The 20,973-nt window shown below is 46.4% G+C and overlaps 5 protein-coding genes across 5 annotated transcripts; 3 read left to right on the forward strand and 2 right to left on the reverse strand.

The window, feature by feature from the left end:
• The first annotated feature begins 3,415 nt into the window (after positions 1 to 3,415).
• On the forward strand, positions 3,416 to 4,492 carry F5147DRAFT_54056 (uncharacterized protein). The gene is made up of 2 exons (XM_041430224.1): positions 3,416 to 3,882; positions 3,941 to 4,492. Exons 1-2 carry the CDS (start codon positions 3,464 to 3,466, stop codon positions 4,284 to 4,286), a joined length of 765 nt encoding a protein of 254 aa, XP_041285490.1. The 5' UTR covers positions 3,416 to 3,463; the 3' UTR covers positions 4,287 to 4,492.
• A 1,007-nt stretch (positions 4,493 to 5,499) lies between these two features.
• F5147DRAFT_726979 (glyceraldehyde-3-phosphate dehydrogenase) lies at positions 5,500 to 7,225 on the forward strand. Its single transcript, XM_041439221.1, has 8 exons — positions 5,500 to 5,667; positions 5,725 to 5,754; positions 5,878 to 5,948; positions 5,998 to 6,022; positions 6,080 to 6,247; positions 6,307 to 6,329; positions 6,380 to 6,745; positions 6,801 to 7,225. The coding sequence occupies exons 1-8, from the start codon at positions 5,665 to 5,667 to the stop codon at positions 7,129 to 7,131; spliced, it is 1,017 nt and encodes a 338-aa protein (XP_041285491.1). The 5' UTR covers positions 5,500 to 5,664; the 3' UTR covers positions 7,132 to 7,225.
• Positions 7,226 to 8,223: 998 nt separating this feature from the next.
• Positions 8,224 to 9,095, reverse strand: F5147DRAFT_726982 (uncharacterized protein; the record flags this gene model as incomplete). Its single annotated transcript, XM_041439222.1, has 2 exons — positions 8,224 to 8,889; positions 8,939 to 9,095. Coding segments are annotated over 2 exons (706 nt in total), but the record flags the coding sequence as incomplete, so codon positions are not given.
• A 4,206-nt stretch (positions 9,096 to 13,301) lies between these two features.
• F5147DRAFT_54123 (amino acid transporter) lies at positions 13,302 to 16,167 on the forward strand. The gene is made up of 18 exons (XM_041430237.1): positions 13,302 to 13,561; positions 13,621 to 13,648; positions 13,703 to 13,711; positions 13,772 to 13,786; positions 13,837 to 13,903; positions 13,954 to 14,150; positions 14,209 to 14,280; positions 14,341 to 14,417; positions 14,466 to 14,502; positions 14,561 to 14,688; positions 14,749 to 14,752; positions 14,808 to 14,834; positions 14,891 to 15,037; positions 15,089 to 15,159; positions 15,222 to 15,231; positions 15,292 to 15,720; positions 15,775 to 15,834; positions 15,886 to 16,167. The coding sequence occupies exons 1-18, from the start codon at positions 13,478 to 13,480 to the stop codon at positions 15,966 to 15,968; spliced, it is 1,545 nt and encodes a 514-aa protein (XP_041285493.1). The 5' UTR covers positions 13,302 to 13,477; the 3' UTR covers positions 15,969 to 16,167.
• Positions 16,168 to 18,504: 2,337 nt separating this feature from the next.
• F5147DRAFT_556761 (uncharacterized protein) lies at positions 18,505 to 18,657 on the reverse strand (the record flags this gene model as incomplete). Its single annotated transcript, XM_041430518.1, has 1 exon — positions 18,505 to 18,657. A coding segment is annotated over one exon (153 nt), but the record flags the coding sequence as incomplete, so codon positions are not given.
• Between the last annotated feature and the right edge of the window lie 2,316 nt (positions 18,658 to 20,973).

Raw genomic sequence — 20,973 nt, forward strand, 5'->3', positions numbered from 1 at the left:
ATTTTATCCTTCTTCGATAGTTTGGTTATGTTGAACTTCCCTATCATGGTTCTTCCATCGATTTTGACAATAAGGACGCAGTAGCGAGAAATGAGTCCTCCTTTTGCATCAGATCCGTCTGCAGTTATAACGGGGAATGGTTTCGAGAGTTTGTGAGTCCTGATTCCGTGGAGTTTGCAGAATTCTTCGCTGATGAAAGTTCCGCTAGCTCCGGAGTCAATGACCATAGAGGTTTCGATGGTTTTGTTACGCTTGGTGGAAATAATAGTGGCCGGGACGCGAAGCTCCTTTTTATTTCCAAGTGATTGTACAAGTCGTATTGGGACAGGAGATACTGACATCGATGCAGTCTCCTTCTTTAAAAATCCATCTCCACGAACCGTCGGTTCACCTCTTCTTCGTCATCGCTACTCTCTTCTTTCTCAACCTTTCTGCGGATGGGCATCTTCTGTTTCTTATCTTCTCTGGGGTGGAAGGTAGTATCATTGGCACGATGGCCCGTCTGATGACACTTGAAGCAGCGTCCTTCTTTGAGGTGTCTTTTTACTTCAGATTCGGAGAGTTGGTCTATTTCCATGGCGTCGCTTCTGCGAGGAGTGAAGTGGCGGTCTCCGTATTTCTTCTTCCTAGGCTGGTAGTGCGTAGGGTTCTCTCGTTTCTGTATGGCTCTCAACCTCTGGAAGGCGTTATCTAGGTTGATGCATGTTGCAACGACGGTTTCGAAGTCGTCTAGACTTTCTCCAGTATGGTAGAGGTTGTTGCGAAGTCCTACGTCGAGACCTTCGCGGAAGAACTCCACTCTGGTGACGTTCTCGGTTATTCCTGCTTTATGGGCTAGGAGGCGGTAGTTGGAGATGTATGTGTGGAGGTCTCCTTTCATCTCAAGGGCTCGAACTTTAGCCATGGCTGTCCCCTTGGGATCAATAGCTCCGAAGGCTTCTTTGAACGAGACCTTGAACTCATCCCAGCTACCGTAACCGATGAGATTCCCTGCGGTATTCTTCAGCTTGGCGTTCTGAGCGGTCTCCATGAAGTCTTCTTTCCAAGCGGCAGCATTGCCCTTGGTCATAAACGAGAGCGCGAAGATTACTTTCTTCTTGTCGTTGTCATAGATTTTTTCGTTGATATCTAAATACGCATTACAGTTCAGCATGAACCTGTGCGATTCATCGCGGTCTCCGTCGAATTCGGGGGGAGTACCGATCTTGATTTCAAATTCTTTGGTAGTGGTCGCCATTGGATTTAATGGTGGTATTGGCGGTAGCGCGCCTAGATTCAAAGCTCCGATCAAAGGAGTTAACGAAGTCGTGGTGTCTTGCTGACGTCGCAGATGGCGGCGTCTAAAAAAAGGACTTTAATCTTTTGTTACGACTGGGGTATGTCGAGCTGTCTTAGTCCGAGTGGACTGAGATTCGGCGAGACAGACGTGGTTCTTCTCTCGAGTGAGAGGTCAAAGGTTTCTGGCTAAGGCAAGTATCGGCGACTTCCTTAGAATGGTGGTTCTTAGATAGCAAGGTTGGAGACCTTGCTAAAGGACTTGTTCCAGGTAAAACCCAGTAGATTAAAGTGAGGAAATACATGTGGTACGCTATGTAACTATATAGCGTAAGTTCAAGCGGAGATTGTGAGTGCGTATCAAGATAGAAGGCGGACAGCCCGCTTGGTAAATGATAAGAGATAACAGATAAGAGATAGTGCGGACAGCCCGCTTGATAAGAGATAGCGATCTAGACCTGGCGATGGTTGCTAGCACGGAAAGCTAGCTTGATAATGATATGAGTAAGAGTCTGGAAAGTAATTGGCCTCTCGCTAAAGGCCGTGTCCATGTACCATTGACCGGTAGTAAAGGAGAAACGGAGAGAATGATTGTACCGTAACACTGACGGTCTATACTGAAAGCTGTACGACGATCTTTCAACTTGGCGATCTGACTTGAAGAAGACCGCCATAAGCACTGTACCAGTATCATATTCGCTTGTTCCTCCGCTTTCGGTCCCCATTCAAGAACGTGCTGCTTGGATCGAACATGCTGCAGCTGAATTAATCAAAGGATCATTTTTCTTACGGTTTGGGGTGGATGAACAGGTAAGTGATTTTGTGCTGATTGCAATTGTACTAATGGAAGATTGCCAGGGGAGAACATGAAACTTCACTCATCCTGCCCTTCGTGAAGCCGTCATCGCATTCTTCTACACAGGACCATACCAAATCACGCAAAGGATGCCGGAGATCTTCCGCACGGAATTGCCGCTTTCATGTTTGGCTTTGGTTGCTGCAGCGGTAACTTTCTCTCCTTCACCAATATTGTATGTTAATTTTGCATCTTTATTATTAGTTCAATTGTGTCCTCGACAGCCTTGCGAAGAATGGACACGGAAAGTCATACCCAGATTTTTCCACGAAGGACTACGGACCTATCTATCGTCGGATGCTGGAATTGCTCAAACATATCCTTGAGGATGCGTATCATGGGCCTAGGCTGTTAGCTCAACTGCAAGAATGGGCTGCAGCAGGATGGCAAGGATCTTGACTCTGTGAAAAATTTTATACTGATTTTCATTTGTACAGGGCTGCAGCTATGAATCTCAAAGGGGTTGTTGAGGCGAGGCATGACCACCTGCAGATTCTTCTCGACTGATGTTTCGTCCCCTGTTTTATATCAACCGAGCATTTATCGTTTTAGCACACCATATCATTGTATTCCCGATTGTGATCTAGTACCATCTGTCATAGTCATGTGATTCAATATATTTTTTGTTTTATAATCTGTCCAGTGTGTTGTAAGCAGTACAGCGAGCAATGTCTGTACAGCTCCAATTCTCTGGATGCGCTGTGAGTGTCTGTACATAGATGGACAGCAAAAAAAATTGCAATTTAGGTAGAATTTCGTAATTACTGTGTGGTCTGTGAGTGTCTGTACAGAGATCCACAGCACAAAGTGTTACTGTGATGAACTGACTAATTGGGACCAAGCTGTAGAGCTTGCATGCTGTGCAGCACTGTACAGTGCCAAGTAGTTTACTGATGTATGATCACACAATATGGCGCTTTCCCCAGTATGATGTATGCTTGTTGACACATGAGTATGATACTGTAGTCTAGGTCATCTGATAAGCATCAGTGAATATCAGTCCTTGAAAAAGATCTCACTTTGATCTCACTCGTACACCGGGTTCGTCACGTGACCTGGTGGGACATGAAATTGCATATACTTAAGTCATTAAGTACACAATTGAACACGAGCAAAATCTGTTCCATGTGCAGATATAAAGGGGATGCACGAACTGGTGGTAACTAATAGTTTGTACTCAATTACAGCAGACCGCCTTGGCCTCTCCAGCTACGTATGGACATCCGGAGTGCTAAACTATTGGGCTCGAACGGTACGGAGTCCGGGTCCCAGATCGGTCCGGACGGCCACTTCCAATTTTCCGGTATATACAGTCTCTGACTACTCACAACGATGAACAACTGTGCGCTGGAACAGCCCGAGCCTCTATCATATGGCACCCCCTCGATAACAATCAGAAAGAATATCTCTAGGAATGGTGGACAACCATTCGAAGACTCTGATGTTCTCGTGCTTTCCTCCCGGTCCACAAGTGACACGCACTCCAAAGATTCCACGCAGCTGTACCTCGACTTACGTCTCTCGAAGCCTTTACTGCCAGAGAGCATCATTAAATGGGGCTTTGCTGGAATCCGTGTCACACTCTTTTCTACTCCTCTGCGTTTCCGATGGAATCATTATATTGATTCCCAGGGACAAGATGGCCCTCCTGATGAGGGCACCATGACTTCGTGTGATGGAGAAGAAGTAGAAACTGGAGTTGGGGTAAACCCCGAGACGGGAGAACAGGAGCAGTACGAAGAACGCTGGATGTGAGCTCATAACCATTACCCTGGATAATTGATCAGTTTCATGATCTCTGCGCGATAGTGACCAACCGGTTCCACTACGCACATCGTTCGCATTCCTCACTTCCTCACGCGAACCAAGTGAATCGACCGGGTTTATCGCTATCCTGGGAGATCATGCGCTTGCAATGCGCCAGAACCACCCTCCGAATGACACCGAATTTCAAGCGGTGCGCATGCGCATCTCGACTTCATCGTCGCCCGAAGTTCTATTCAAGCAAAACGCAGACGCTCTCCTCCCATTGTTAGAATCTGCGCTCTCAGGGGTTGATAATTGGAAAGGATCCCCTTGGCAGCGTGGTCAGGACATTACTTTACAGGAAAGCCGCTGGACGGTGTGGGATGCTGGTATGACAGGGGAAAACTGACTGCTTAATTTAAATTGCAGGTGAACGTATTCCATGATGGCACGATGTCCAGCTGCGATGCAATTATAACCTATATCCACCGCGCTGCGTGGGCCTTGATCTTCAATCGGCGAGTATGAGGAGCGGGGAACGTCAGATGCAGGACACACTGTTCATAATGACACTTGATTCGGTATGACCCTAGCTAACACGCAGCGAGTACGAGTCATCTATCCTTGAAGCTTCGAACATTTCACCCTATATTTGGTTAGCTGGTGTGTAAATACATCAGGAATGACTGCGCTTCCGTGCCGTCATGAAGTGGCACTGTCACGTCCGACTGTCTGGTCCCATACACTCCAGGCACACACACCCGGTATATTGATTCCACCTGTTGCAGTTTCCGCGCCTTATTCTAGTCTGTACAGCTGTAGACTTAGAGTGTTACTAAGTCCATTCGCGCGTGTATGATCCACCCGAGTTAATGGAAATGGGTTCTAATTCCAAACATACTAGTGTGAGGAGGAGCCTATACGACCCGAAGAATAGGAGTGATGGGAATGTTGTGAGAAACGTAGGTATATTACAGGCAGACTCCGCCAAACTGACACCACGAGTGACAGAGCGAGTCAGGTTCTCGTGCACGTTTGACACTGCCTGTGGACTGCATCAGTGATGATGACGGCAATACTTTGATGAGCCGAGTATGACGTAGACCAGGGAATATCAAGGGCGAGTATTACTCGATCGGTGAGTGACGCCTGATTGATCAGGCAGCTCGGAGGTGATCGTGATAGCGTTTGTCTGCGTCCAGAACCTCACCAGGGAGATCGGACGAACATACCGGATACTGCGCATGTGCCTTGAATCGAAAGTTGCCTAGAAGCATCGAGGAATTAGGAAAGCGAGGACGAGAGCGAGAACGAGAACGAACTAGACCTATTGAAGAAAAATGGCTGGACACATGGCTGATGGTGCGATGCTGATGGTACGATACTACTGGTTCAGAAATCCGAGCCGAACGATGTCCGATAAACAATTTGGGTGGTCACTGACCTATAATCGATTTGAGAGGCCACTTATTTTGTCGCTGCTTGGTCAAACCAGAGCACGTTGCTTAATTTTGCTGTCCTTAGCTGGCAACGGTGCTGAGAGAAGGACGGAGATAATTACTAACATACCTACACTAGTACTTGCTGTGCGAGTGTGATTAGCAATCGCAAGAAACGTTTATTTTGGAGTGGTCTTCGGGGGTTCGCCGCCAATTGACGTTATCGTATCAGTACTGATTAGATCGACCCACCCAAATATTGATTCCAGTATAAAAGGTTCCACTCACCTCCCGACATATCCGCATTTCTCCACTTCACCCCATCACTACAATATTCTCTCAACCAACATGGTGAGTACATCTTCGTCCAACAAGCACACGCTCGGTCGCTGATAACATCGAACGCAGGTCAGAGTCGGCATCAATGGGTATGTTTTCATTATCGGTCGAGGCGCTGATCGTTAATCGGATGCTTGTCTCTTTTGTTGCTGGATAGTTTCGGTGAGTATATGCGCTTGATCCTGTACAAGCGAATGCATCTGACACGATATCTCACGTTCAGGTCGTATTGGCCGCATCGTCATGCGTAATGCCCTCGAGAACCAGGACATCGAGGTCGTCGCCATCAATGAGTGGGTTCACCTCCTATTTTCCAAAATTACATCTGATTTACATTTATAGTCCTTTCATTGAATTGGACTACATGGTCAGTAGATGAGCTATCGACGTGTACCGAGTTCGATCTAATCGGTGGGAAATGTAGGTTTACATGTTCAAGTACGACACCGTCCACGGTCGCTTCAAGGGTGACGTCCGCACCGAGGACGGAAAGCTCTACATCAACAACAAGCCTATCCACGTTTTCGGAGAGCGGGATCCGAGCAACATCAAGTGGGGTTCGGTCGGCGCTGATTACATCGTCGAGTCCACTGTGAGTATCTCAATCAATGCTGCCCTCGAGTTGAAAGCTGATTGGAACATCGTGAACAGGGTGTCTTCACCACCATCGACAAGTAAGGATTCGTGATCATAGATCGAGTGCTTCTAATAAGATTACTCCCAGGGCCTCTTCTCACTTGAAGGGTGGCGCAAAGAAGGTCATCATCTCCGCCCCTTCGGCTGACGCACCTATGTTTGTCTGCGGTGTCAACCTCGACGCTTACGACTCCAAGTACACCGTGATCTCTAACGCCTCTTGCACAACCAACTGTCTCGCGCCCCTCGCCAAGGTGATCGACGACAACTTCGGCATTGAGGAGGGTCTCATGTCAACCATCCACGCGACGACAGCTACTCAGAAGACTGTCGACGGTCCTTCCAACAAGGACTGGCGTGGTGGTCGTGCTGTCAACAACAACATTATCCCGTCCTCCACGGGTGCTGCCAAGGCAGTCGGCAAGGTCATTCCTTCCCTGAACGGCAAGCTCACGTATGTGATATTAAAGTTTACGCATAACATCAAGATGCTAAGTACTTCGTTGTAGTGGTCTTGCATTCCGTGTGCCGACTTTGGATGTATCCGTCGTCGACCTCGTCGTGCGCCTCAAGAAGCCTGCCACCTATGATGACATCAAGAAGGCAGTGAAGACCGCCGCTGACGGCCCTCTGAATGGCGTGCTCGCCTACACCGACGAAAACGTCGTCTCGACGGACTTCCTCGGTCACCCTGCATCGAGCATCTTCGATGCCAGTGCTGGTATCATGCTCAACTCGCAGTTCGTGAAGTTGATCTCATGGTACGACAACGAGTGGGGCTACTCGAAGCGTGTGTGTGACTTGCTTGTATATGCTGCCAAGAAGGACGGGGTCAACTAAAGGGAATGTGAATACCGGTAGTTTGAGGTTTTACCATACAAAACAAATGTTGTATTTCTTTATGAACATAGTGACGCCGTCATAGATCCGCTTATCTCTCTGATGAGTCTTCATGTAACATGTTTGAGCGAGTTGATTATCTGAGGTGTAAATGATCATCACGATGAACCTAAATTTAGAAGCGGTGCTCAATAACAGCTCGTTTCGTGCTGTTTGAACGACAAGCGAAGAAATGGACCGTCTTCATAATGTCAAAAGAGAACTGAGTGTGATCATGTACCGAGTCGCCGAAGTGCAAGCAAAAACATACTGCTATCAAGTGCAACGAAGATGGACATCAGAAGCTCTCACTTGCTAAGGATCCGAAGTTCATCGTCTTGCCGCTCCGCCGGCGCTGATGTTGTCGATCGATGCACTGAGTGATCGCGCGTCATATGCATGAGACAATTTGCGGCAATCTATCATCAAACAACATTTGCCGAATCACATCACAATAAGTAGACCGATCAACGTCTCTAGTAGAACCCGATATGTTCCCCGCGCATCGATGACGACCTATCTAACACGCCGTCTTCCAACAGAAACAAGGGCAGTCGTTCTGGTTCTATCGAATAGCAAGCGTTGGCGCATGGCCATAACACCAACAACGCCATAGGTCGTTCAACCAAAGTTCACGTTTAACGCCGGCGACCCTGAGTAGGCCAGACCAGGAACTTAGTTACACATGTTCGAAAAAGGCAATCAAGATGCGATCGGCTGGTGCGTCATATATCGCAACCTAGCTTCTGAAACCACCGTATATGACCCTGGATGCGTGTGCATGACAAAGTTGCATTTTGGTTAGCAGGCGATTATAACATAAGAATGTACCAGACATACAGTTCAAAATGTTTGGTAATAGACCCCACGAGTCTGAAAAACAAGAGTGTGATCCGTAAGTATGTAGTCAGACCCGTGACACGTGCCTGAGCGCCAGGCAGGTGGCACCAGCTTGCTTTACATGGCGCTTGTTAGTAAAAGCCTATCAGTTTTCATCGTGTGATCCAGTTCCACATACCAGTCCTTTCCACACAATCGAGACTTATACAAGTATGGATGAAAGGTCATGAAATACACGTCATTATCGTACTGGCTGGAAAGCTGAAACATCAAAGAACTACAAATATGGCATCGCGTTAGCGTTAGAGTCTGAATCATAACAAAGATACACTAAAATACACCCGGAATGAGTCTGTAGCGCACCCTCTTAGACCACCGGACCCATTCCTCCCCAAAACGCTGGCGAAGCATCGCATCTTCGCTGATAGCCCGTGCGAAGCTCAGCACGCCGGTTAGTATGAGTTGGAGTGTCCATATTCCAAATACGGTACGCCCGATGTAAGTTGAGAGCCAGCCTGATGATCGCATGAACGATCCGGGGCTCGCATAGATGAGCGAGATCCCGAACGAGGCGATCCAGCTGGCTACATAGCCAGGGTGGCGCACGATGTTGTATGGACCGGCGGTGACGAGGGAGTGGTCCTTGCGCAAGCTCAGCTCGTGAGTGAAATGGCGTCCCATGACATGAAAACACCATAGGCGTCCAAGGCAACCCAAGAGGACGAAAATTGTTCCGAGTATGAAGTATGTGTTTGGTACCATATCCGGAAGCTCTCCGCTGTGAACTAGAATAGAGAGGATTCCAGTTGAGACAGGCGACGGAAAATAAGCCGCGAGTATGACGGCTATCTCTGCGACACAGGGTATCAAACCCGACAACTGTTATATGATATTCGTTAATGTGTCTAGACATTGAAAATTGACATACCCGTTGTAATATTGGGAAAATGACAGGGCAGATACGCTCGTAGAGCGGACCGCCGCTGATTGTTTCATCGTCGTTGGGTGCTGGGTTCGGGGAAATATATGCATTATTGAATACAAAGACAGATGGCACAAGGAAAAGAAGTTTCATGAGAGTCATCGTGGAAATGAGTTTGGTCAACTACTCACATGTGCACACCCCTCTTATATGCGTGTGCTCGCACAAACGCGCACCTACGGTGACATAGCTAGGGTTACCATACTTGTGTTTGAAATTCAAGAAATCCGCAAAGGGCAGCTACACGTAAGGTGCGAATAGGCTAGAGGCTTCCCGAGATTCGTCAAAGAAGAAGCCCATGGAACACGGGCCGGGTGTTCGACCGAATTCAACGCTGCGCCTCAAACTTGACAAAATGTTGTCTTCGGAAGGGGCAGTGGTAAACACGCTAGGGAAGTTGAGTCACATTACGTTGTGGCCACTGAATCTAGCTTCCGCGTGGTCGGTACTAGGCTACATCGTGATGGGCCGCTGGATTTACGTTCACGATTGCCGGGCTGTTGAAAGTTGGAACTAAAGGCTAGTCTAAGAAACAAGGAGATAGCATCAGTCCCGGAAATCACGTGATCATTGAATGTAGGTCATACCTCGCACAGTCCGACTCGATAGACTTTGGATAGTGTCAGGATAGTTGGATGGACGAACTATCATATGACCTGTGAATGCAGTCAGTAAGTTACATAAGCGAGGAATCGATCATTTTTCTTAACAGGCTACCCAAAATGGATGATATAACGTAAAACGCCACAGCACCTGATTACTTTCACAGTTTCATCAAGTGACAACTTGATGATAAGCTACATACAATGTTGTCATCGAACCCGACCTCGCCCTGCAGTGGCGACATGTGTATACCATGTGTATGGCCTTGGCAATTGAACTTAACTTACTCTGAAACAAAGGCGTTACCAGCTACCACACATGGACCTCCACACGCCCACTGAACGTTCTGAATGACAATCCCATTTTGTACACTGCAATGTACACATCTGCTTTCAGCATTATCTCTAGTTCTCTTCCACCCTTTCTCCGTTAACGTTCGAAACAGCCAACCACTGCTACTAGTACACAACATACTCCATACTGCACTGGCGCTCTTACTACCCGGCCAAAATCCGATACAGCCATGTACGTACAGTTCGCCCAGCTTCTCAATTTCACAGATCGACTCTTTCATGATCATGCGCGTGACAATTGGATCATGGCGTTCCATTTGCTCCTTAAATCCCATTCGCAAATGCCTTTCTGGATTCTGAATTCTGATGCGACAAACGAGCAAATGTACATGCGGTTGATGTTCGGATCGGTGGAGCCACGCAGGGATATAGAACATACTTAATGGAAGAAACAAACTTCGCACACCGACTTTTTATGCCCTGACATCTCGCTGATAGGTATATGTCGGTAAGCACTCCTTTGTTACTCCCAATTAATACATAAATGACATAGATAACGCTTCCCTGCAGGTATGTATGAGTCCCTTTCCACTTGCTTTCGGGGGATAATCTCCTTGGATGACAAGTTACTAATGAATCTGCAATGATCTGACGCCTCTGGTGTTTCCCTATCGCAGATCTCTCATCATCATGGAGCCACTGGAATCCAGAATTGTTGCTGAGTCCGCTCTGGAACATATTGAACTCAGCTTGCGAACCTTAACATGTTCATTCGATGTCGGCGCACTGCAGTCTCAAAGGCCAGTTTTCCACCAACCCTACAGGGTGCTATGACTAAATCAAGGGACAACTCAACTTACGCAGCAGTGGGGAAAGCCTTCCCTGGCGTTATCTTCAAGTTGTTTTGGTCGGGCATCAGCGATGGCTATGATACGGAGAGTACTGACGTTTCTTCCATAACAATTCAGATGATGACTATTTCCTGAGAGAGTTATCCAACATGAGACTATATCTAGTGGTCTGACACAATCCACGCGACGGTACGATCTCTCAGTTGAGACAAGTGGGCAAAATTCGTGCAAACATTCCACACCATAGCGCCATATAAACCGCAGCACTCGTCGTCGACATGCTCACGTGTACACTCGTGAAGAAGTTAACATCACTGTCGAGACTGCACAGGATCTTGAAGCATCTTGAAGCATAGGCACCTCCGCTCTCGACCGAGCCTCGTGATGAGATCACCTTCTTGCTGGTCTAGAGAGAATCTCGCCTGATGACATTGCTGCTGCATTTTGTAGCTCTCGAGAAGTCGAAGAAGACTGAAAAAGTTCAGGACATTAATGAAGTCAAATTGCTGGAAGAAAATGCTTTTGATTTTGCATAGTCCACATATAGCCTATAGTTTACCCCTTCCACTATATACATCCCTCAGCCTTGGGTGATGTATATGTCGTCCCGCTCGAATCCGTGTATATGGTTTCAGTAGCCCAATGAAGGTGACCATGCGGAAGATATCACCATCAATCACGCGAAGGTAGCTGAAATTAGGACGCCGGCGGTAAACGGGAGTCGTCAGTATCAGTCTCGCATGAAGCAATGGAATCAATTTTACGCCGAGGTCTCACGGTGGTGAGCGAAAGTCAACAATACGAATAAAGTAAGGTGAGAGTCGTTCAGAGAATGATGAGTCCTGTGAGCCGAGACTGAGTCAGTTATGATGTTATGTCCGTGTTTGAAGGCGCCCGAGCTGAGCCATGCAATAGAACGTTTAGTAAGAACGCATGTTGGTGCATGTACTTTGTGAATTTATCGAAAGACTACTGACCTGCTACCTGAATGAGATCTGGTGTCATGCTATTGCGCCTCCAGCTCTCATAGAATAACCTGACATTGCCGTTCCGCAATGTTCACGTAACCGTCAGAGGAACGTATGAATTTGGCACTCGTCAACCACAGAGCGGGACGGAAGACAAACGCGGCGTCTCGGTAGGTGAAATACCATCGCTGGCAGTAGTGGCAATGGATCAAGTGCAATCACAGAATTTGACACGATGATGATGGTCGTGTGAGTCCCAAAGCTGTCGTTCTTCTGATCAGGCAGGGTGTAGGAGATGGAGTTAGCAGTGATGGTGAGGGCATCTTTCGCAGCGCTGTGCAGACACGAAGTTCTGCACTTTGGTTGAGCTGGAGTACCTGTAATGAACGTTGAATATTTGAATCGCAGTGACTGTCTGAAGTGGCTAGTGCTCGTTTCCTTATCAAGCAAGTCTTATTATTAACACCATATGCATCATGCTGAAGTTGAATTTTGAATGGCCTCGAGCTCGCTTTGGAACTCACATACGTGGCACCTTATCAATTGAAGCAGATAGATCAGTGATGTAAGTTAGTCTTCTGCTATGTTTCCTGAGGCTGAGCTGTTTTCTAAAGACTCAGAACGTCATTTGCATGGTTGATTTGTTGAAGCTACGGTAAATATTGTCGACCAATAGATATTTGGACGCTAAGTGTGAGTACTATCACGATGCACCAAGTCCGAATTCGGCGAACTCGGCTTTGAATTAGACTACCAATCCACTTCAAATTTTCGACTGTATATATTACGATTAAGGCTATCTTCTTACTCTCTGTCACCGTCTTGCGGCTTTTTCGAATCCTGCCAAATGCTCTGGAGATACAATTAATGGGGTTAGAAACACTCGGCCGCATGTACGCCCATTACGGTACGCCATCGTGGTCTTGTGACGTTGCACTGATAACTCTAGCAGATTCTAAAGGCAATATTCTTCGTGGCGCATTTCGGCAATATGAGTCAGGCTCAAGAGAATAATAATGTAGTTCGGCTATAATCAGAGTTTGGTCTTCAAATGGGGGTGAGTTCAGTACGTTGGATTGTGGTGTTTAACGTTGGCTGACACACGTTGATCTATCCAACGACTATCCAATACTTTGAGCCCACTGTCATTTTACACCCTTGTGTTATATATCTGCAGTGGCCAAATAACGGGCAAGTCTGTGTCAATCATGGCAAAATTCTTTATCGTACTCCGTAGAACGAGACCCTCAGATCTCGGATCTAAGAGACACCGTCACATCTCTGGAGCACGGGCACGGGCAGCACCGCTCAGTTTCGAATGTCGGGAGCTGGCGCAGTTGAGTATACTACCTGTTTTTGATGACTACGAGCGAGGCTCGAGTTCCCTATGTGGCTATATGTTTGCAGATCCCCAATAGGCGTCCTACTATTTCCTCCTCACTATCATTCGTTTTCTCTGCGCACGTTTGCTTAGCTGCGGTATGATAAACCCAAAACACTCTGACACTTCCGCCATTCGCAAGTGGTGTGGGAACAAGAATCGTCTTCTGTTGCACCTTCTACGATATTGACATATTTCTATTGAATAGGTTGTACCACTTCTCAACGGGCGTCCCACGGCGGAGGCACCCGTGGACTGCATGAATATGATAAACAGTTCCCCGTCCAAAAGCCCAGGTGCCACGTTGCATTTTTGTTAGCACCTGGTACATAAATCTCTCCTTCGTATATGGGTCTGCTGCTGCCTCTTTCTCCCATTGTACCTTCAAGATGAACTTCAAAGATGAAGTCAATGTGGACGCTGTCGCTCGGGATAGTCTGGAGAAGCTAGGCTACAAGCAGGAGATGACACGGGTTTGTGCTTGTGCTTGTTCCTGTTCGATAAATATGTGATGTTCGTGGTCGTGTGCTAGTCTCGAGGACTATTACAAATATTATTCAGTGAGTAGAGCGTTCTCTTCACTGCGTCACAAAAATTGAATGCTTCCAAACAAGTGACGCTAGGTCAGTCTGTTGGCTCGAGCGAAACTGCCCATTGAACTGTTGACCCAATGATTTGGTTAGCAATCATGGCAGTCCGTATGTCTGAGCAGCGATCTTGCTCAACGCCACGACTTACCCTCTGGTAGCATTCGGTCTTACATCGCCTATAGCGACGTCGCTCATTGGAGGTGGTCCAGCAGTAATGATATGGGGGCAAATATACACTTTTCACCTTATCTAAAACACAATTTGACATATTGTAGTTGGATCTTGGTTTCAGTCCTGACCCAAACCCTCGCTCTTTCACTGGCGGAGATATGCTCCAAATATCCCACATCAGCAGGGACATACTACTGGTGTTATCGACTTGCGTCCCCCCGCACGCGACTCCTTGCCTCCTGGATCAATGGCTGGTTGACAGTCGTTGGTGGTTGGACGGTTGATTTGAGTGTCAAATTCGGTATTTGTCCCTATGCATGTCACTTCCGATTATCTATATCAGTAACACATTTTCCCAGCGACTGCTCAACTTGTTGTTGCCGGAGTCGGAATATATTATTCTGAATGGGACGCGACAGCATTGCAAACATGTAAGGATTCTTCTGTGTAGCAATATTTGCGCTTGCTGACCACTTAATTCCCCGATGTAGACATGATTTTCCTCGGCGTGACTGCTATTGTTGGCATATTCTGCATATTCATTAACAGGCTCCTACCAACCATCGATGTAGGTCCTCGCTTGTTTATTGTTGCCGAGATATCCATAACCTGCCAGATTATTTGTGCTTGCTGGACTGGTTTAGGCATCATCGGTACGTTTTACCGTGACTGTTCTTTGTCTGTTTTCCTCCTAAATTTGGATGTTTGAAGTTATTTCGATATGCTTGTTAGCCAAGGCCGCAGTAGGCCGTCGTCCCGCCTCTTTCGCGCTCGGGAACTTCGATCCCTCATTTTCAGGATGGACGCCTGGGTGGTCGTTCTTCATCGGTACATTGCCGGTACGATCGCCATTACTTATCACAACTCGTACTCAATATTACCACAATGTACCCAAACAGCCTGGTAAGATGTTAACGCTATCTATCACAGTGGGATCAGGAGCTGAATCATGTCTCAGCATATACATTCTCCAGTATAGGAATGAGTACGTCTCTAACAGCGATGTTGGCCATATTCACTCCGCTGATATTCAAAAATCAGTCACACATATGGCCGAAGAGGTTTATAACCCTTCTGAAATACTCCCGAAGGCCATCACCTGGTCTGTGCCCATTGGGTCATTGACTGGCGTATTATTCCTTCTGCCAATCCTTTTCACACTCCCAGATGTCAACACATTGCTTCAAGGTTAGTTTCATGCTGAGGTAACTCGTGCTTCTCATGTGATATGCCAACTAGTTTCCTCCGGTCAACCGATTGGTGTCATGTTTACTTTGATCATGGGCTCCAAGGCCGGTGGTTTCGGGCTGGTGAGTGTCCATCGTGGCCTTTTGTCTGGCGCGCTGCATCTCTGATTTGGCGGGGTATCCAGTGGTTCATTAGTACGTTACAACTGGTCTCCGCCACTGATTAGCCTAGCTTTCTCATACTACCTTCCAAAGTATTCGGTATCGGTATGTTTTGTTCAATGTCCACGTCGTGTGCCGGTTCTCGTGCAACTTGGGCGTTCGCACGTGACAAAGCTATTCCATTTCATCGGTGGTTCTCCAAAATCGACTCTTCCCTTGGAGATGTCCCTGTGAACGCGTATGCACTCTCCACTGTGATCCAAGTTCTCCTTGGACTCGTCTACCTCGGTTCCTCAGCTGCATTCAACGCTTTTGCAGGAGTCGCTGTCATGTGTCATGGAGCATCTTACGCGATGCCCATTGCCATCTCGCTGATGAACGCCCGGCGAGACATGCATGATGCCCCATTCAACCTTGGCAGGTTCGGTACCATCATCAATGCAGTCGCAGTGCTGTGGATCATGTTTGTCACCGTGCTATTCTCGATGCCTGCTGTCATCCCAGTAACGATGTGGTCGATGAGTGAGTGGCTTTTGGTCACGTGGGTGGGTTGAGGCACTGAATGTGTGCGGGTAGATTATGCTTCGGTAGTGTTTGGGGGGTTCGGGGTGATTAGTGCAGCGTGGTACATGATCAGTAGGTTGTTTGCTTGCTGTTTGGGAACTTCATGGGATTAATGTGGTTCAGACGGCCAGTTTTACTATAGAGGACCTCCAATCCAGGAAGATTCAACTAGCTCGTCCGGATCCTCGGACTCTGCTTTACATTGAAATAATTCTGACCGACAATCGTGGAGATACTATCATCAAACGGTGGTGGTCAAGATCAAGGTATCAGCGCCTGGTAGCTCTCGCCTTTCGGTCTCCCATGCATATGATTGTGATTATTATAGCAGTTAAACCATTGTGCAGAGTCTGTAGACATGATGTTGTACTAGACTAGATGTCGCATGGTGGTGAAAACCCCGTTTTTTCAAAGTAAAAGCCTAGTACCACTCCAAGGGTGATTTTGTGGTTGTAAGTGCATTTGATCTAATGTCAGCAATACCTTGAACTAAACCAGAGAATTTTGGCGAAGCTCCAGAAGGAAATAATCACATAGATAATTCTGTAGTGATAGAACAGATAAGATAGAAGGCAGGGAGCTAAACTGCTAAAAGACACATCCTGATCATGCATTGATGTCTGCTAGTCTCAGTAATAGATGGACCACTTGTTTCATTACAGGTGCCTGTCAGGACTTTGTGGGTATTCTTGTACAGTTGTGTAAGCATTGAGAATGGGAGAAAATGTATGTTTGATTGCAAGCAGGTAGTTTCTTTTGGGCAGAAGCCCCGCAGGGGCAACCCTGCCCTGGTAGTTACCTGACTTGTGCAAAAGTGAGCCAGGGTGAGCTGCTATTTCTACATCAGTAATATGAGTAAATGTGATGCAGCAAAGTGAACCTTAGATCCCCAAATCCTACTAGGAGCCACAAAGTGACACATCAAGGTGAGGCTAGATAAGGAAATGGTTAGTAACAAAGGTAGTAAGGAGGCATCCACATGAACATAATTGAGGATATCTGCATCAATGCAGGTATCTGGCATGTCCACAGAGGTATACAAATCTATATGTGCACAGCAGCAGGTGTTGGCAAGGAGGATATTTTGGAGCCCCTCATTTGGCACTGGCAGAAAGTGTCATGTTGACTGGGTGGATGATTCCTCCTGTCATATCCCGCGTTCCGGACCTGGACTGTTCATGCACTCATCTCTGGATGTCCAGATCCGACCAGCTTCTGTCTTCTGCTTTTTCCACATTTGTATGTCCCCTTTTAGTTAGCCCCTGTTTCCGGTCTTCCGGTTATGTCCATATCTGACTGTACTCATTTATCCGGACCCTAATCATTTCCGACTCCATTTTATTATGTTCCAATACAATATTGATAAGTGTTCCATATGCTTTGTACATAGCCTTGCACTGCACTGACTGATCTTCTGTTATGTCTCCTGTAGTATATAAACTCTGTAAAGTCTCTGTATATCCTCAGTTTGAATATCATCTTAGATTCTGCTCATTCCTGCCTCCGTCTGACTTGAGTTTCTCCTCTCGTCGTTCTCTGATAGTCTTAGGATTGATTCCTATTGACTTAACATCTCCGCCTCTACCTCTGGTAGTCCTCCGCTGTTTCTTTCTAGTTCAGACTTTGTCCGAATTAGCCTTCCCTCTTGTTTCCGGATGTCTGCTGGAATTCCTGCACATCGGACTCCGAACTTCTGGATTTTGTCCTATAGCCCTCGGAAGTTAGGGGCATGTACTCAGGTAAGGGGCGCAGCATATGGGCTGAAGCCAAGCTCTTTGGATCTGAACCCTTGAGCACATTCTTAACACCTCCCTTCATCAGGTTCTGTGGTAAGAGAGTTCACAACAGTGAACTTCCTACACGAGTAAGCTTGAGAGAGTAATGCTATAGCACCTTCAAGTGCTCTTTACTTATGATGGCTGGCTTCCCCACTGGACTTGCCTTTATTGTATGCAGATGGCACATAAGTTTGGACCTGAGCCATCAAAGCTCACTGAAGTTTATAGCAAAGAAAATATGAAAGGCAGCAGGCCACAGACAGGGCACTGGAGCTTCCTGGAGTGTACCCTGGGTGCTGTGTGGTTGAGGGAGACTCAAAAGCCACATGCTGCACAGCCACTATATGAACCCTAACCCTACACTTATACCTCACTTTGAGATAGAATTCCCAACTGTGTTGCAAGGAACCTGGAGAATCCTTTCCTACATATCGGTTCTGCCACCTCCATCCATCAGATGATCATTGTCTACTAGTACACTGTAAGGCTAAGTTTGAGTTTGAAGGGGAATACTATTGACAAAGGGAGCTGTGAAATGCTGTAGCAAAAATGAGTTTTTTTTTGAGTGAGTGCATTTGAGTCTTGCAAAGTCTGGCAGAAAACAGATGCTCATTTAATGAAGTCTTAGAAAAAGTACATGGCTATATATATATGTGAGTGGCAAAATATATGAGTGGCATCTAAGGGTGGCAAGGAAGTGGTGGGCAAGATGGGGGTGTTGTTGAAATAAGAGCATAAAGAGAGAAAGGTGAACTGGTAGCAAAATATGAACAAAGGCAGAAATATAATGGAAGGCAGTGCATACTATGTCACAAAGGTTGAAGTAAAGGTCTGAGCGAGCATCCAGGGCCAAAGCCATAGGCTTCCTTACACCTCCTCCCAACTTGAAATATCAACTGTTCCAGTTGATCATCTATCAACACTACTATTCTTTAGAAGTAACACCAGTAAGGTCTGCAGCATTCAGGAACTGAGTGACTTTGAGAGTGGAGAGGGAGTGGGCATGGTAAGGAATGAGATAGAATATGGCAAACTTCAGCTTTGAGATGGCTTTGTTGATTTTGGCAAGATGGTATGACCCATTCACAGTGTGAGAGATAACAATCATTGGCCCAAATACCTAGGCTTGCATGTTGCATTTGATGCTGGTTTGATCTTCTTATTCAGCACTAGTGTCATATTCTGTATTCTGGACCTACATCTGACAATGTTCCCATGCCTCATCTGGACCTCTGGACCCCCTGTCCATGTCATTTATCTGTCCAGATCCCTGTACCTTCGCATATCCACACATTCAGATCCGATATCCAGACACCCAATCTGATATCCGAAGCCCAAACCTTAAATCAGTGCTCATCCCCTTATGGTAATCACCTGTTTCCGGACATCCGGTTATCCCTATAACCGACTGTGCTTTATTTTCCATACCTGATTCATTTCTGTCTTCATTTTATTAAGTTCCGATGCACTAGTGTTAGGCATTCCACATGCTCCGTCCATAGCCTCACATAGCCTTGCACTGCACTGACTGATTCTCTGTTATGTCCTCTGTAGTATATAAACTCCTGTAGAAACTCCTGTATTTCCTCAGTCTGAATATTATACATATTAGTCCTCAAACTAGATCTCACACTAAGTCCTCATACTAGTTCTAGTCCTCCGACTTAGTCAATATCCATCTCAGGCCTAGGGAGGAATTCCCTAGGCTGGAGCTCCGCTCCTCCGCTCCTCCATTCCTCTGAGTTTCCAGAAGTTCCTCTGGAACTTTCCCACAGTCCTCTGGACCTATTCTGCTTCAGACTTTGTCCCTGCAGCCTTTCCTCTGTCTCCATTCTACTCTGGATACATCCTGAGTAGCCATTACACATATCTGTACCAGGACGAAACCTCATAGTAATTTCCGGAAGTTCCTCCGGAAGTTTCCCACACCCCTCCGGAAGTTTCTCACACTCATCCGTATCCAGACAGTCCATCTGGACTTTTTTAGACTTCCTCCAGATGTCATCTGAATCAAGGGCACATACTCGGGTAAGGGGCGCAGCGCACGAGCTGAAGCCAAGCCCTTCAGAATCAGTCCTACCCTTTGTGCATGGTCTTAACAACTAGGATGAGTGTGCCAGGCTTGAAGTTGTGATTGTGAATAGTGTTACGACTGGGATTAGTTGAGCTGTCTATATCTGAATGGATAAGTCTGCTAGTGATGGCTAGTGAGACAGATGGGGTTCTTCTCTCAAATGAGAGTTCAAGTGGTTCTGGCTAAGGCAAGTGGCAGTGGTGTAGAGACTGAAATCTCTATAGCCTCATAGAAGTCTAATTCTCCAATGCTCTAATCACCTTCCAAACACAGTGCAACTGTCATATCCCGTATTCCAGACCTACATCCGACAATGTTCCCACGCCTCATCCGAATGTCCAGACCCCCTATCCATATCCTTTATCTGTCCAGATCCCTGTATCTTTGCATATCCACACATCCAGATCCGAAATCCGGACACCCAATCTGATATCCACTTGTCAGGATCTCTGGATCCAACCTATGCTTCATATCTGAAGCCAAACCTTAAATCAGCGCCCATCCCCTTATGGTAATCACCTATCTCCGGTCTTCGGTTATCTCTGTTTCCAGTTTGCTTATTGATCCTTGTACAAGTTTCATCTCCAAGTTTATTTCCTTATGTTCTGTTTCACTTACTAATACATTTCCACATGCTTGTACATAGCCTTACCCCTCTACTTACTGATCTGCACAGACTTGCCTCCAGTATATAAGCTCCTGTAGAAACTCCTGTATTTTCTTAGTCTGAATATTACACATATTAGTCCTCGCACTAGATCTCACACTAAGTCCTCATACAAGTTCTAGTCCTCCAACTTAGTAAATACTCATCTTAGGCCTAGGGAGGAATTCCCTAGGCTGGAGCTCTGCTCCTCTGCTCCTCCGACCCTCCAATCCTTCATTCGTCTGAGTTTCCGGAAGTTCCTCTGGAACTTTCTCATGGTCCTCCAGACCTATTCTGCTTCGGACTTTGTCCCTGCAGCCTTTCCTCTGTTTGCTTTCTATTCAGGATTCATCCTGATTAGCCTTACACATATCCTTGTCAAGTGGACGAACCTCATACACTGCAGGCATTTTCCCATTTTCCTTCACCAAACATCCAAAAAACATGAATTGAGAAGATAGAATTTTCCTCTCATTTTGTCTGTCAAAACATTGAAAAAAAGTAATTCATGTTTCAATGATTTTCTGTGTGTGGGACATGATGCAAAAATTAATCATGTTCCTTCAAGGATAATGCTGTATTTTCCATCTATTGTTCTGTAAATAGCAGCTTACAATAATGTTAATTTTCTTCTCTGTGTTTTTCAAATATACACAGAACATTTGAAAAACACAGAGAAGAAAATTAACATTATTGTAAGCTGCTATTTACAG

The sequence above is a fragment of the Suillus discolor genome (genome assembly GCF_016758755.1).
Source record: "Suillus discolor strain FC423 chromosome Unknown F5147scaffold_123, whole genome shotgun sequence".
NCBI classification, from domain to species: Eukaryota; Fungi; Basidiomycota; class Agaricomycetes; order Boletales; family Suillaceae; genus Suillus; species Suillus discolor.

Bases quoted from the DNA above. Each gene is read 5' to 3' on its own strand.
- F5147DRAFT_54056 (XM_041430224.1), top strand. From the start codon at position 3,464: ATGAACAACTGTGCGCTGGAACAGCCCGAGCCTCTATCATATGGCACC. The intron at 3,883-3,940 runs GTGAGCTCATAA...TCTGCGCGATAG, and splicing joins CAGTACGAAGAACGCTGGAT to TGACCAACCGGTTCCACTAC.
- F5147DRAFT_726979 (XM_041439221.1), top strand. The intron at 5,755-5,877 runs ATTATCGGTCGA...ATCTCACGTTCA, and splicing joins GCATCAATGGGTATGTTTTC to GGTCGTATTGGCCGCATCGT. The intron at 6,746-6,800 runs GTATGTGATATT...ACTTCGTTGTAG, and splicing joins TCCCTGAACGGCAAGCTCAC to TGGTCTTGCATTCCGTGTGC.
- F5147DRAFT_54123 (XM_041430237.1), top strand. From the start codon at position 13,478: ATGAACTTCAAAGATGAAGTCAATGTGGACGCTGTCGCTCGGGATAGT. The intron at 13,904-13,953 runs GCAAATATACAC...GACATATTGTAG, and splicing joins CCAGCAGTAATGATATGGGG to TTGGATCTTGGTTTCAGTCC. The intron at 14,281-14,340 runs GTAAGGATTCTT...TCCCCGATGTAG, and splicing joins CGCGACAGCATTGCAAACAT to ACATGATTTTCCTCGGCGTG.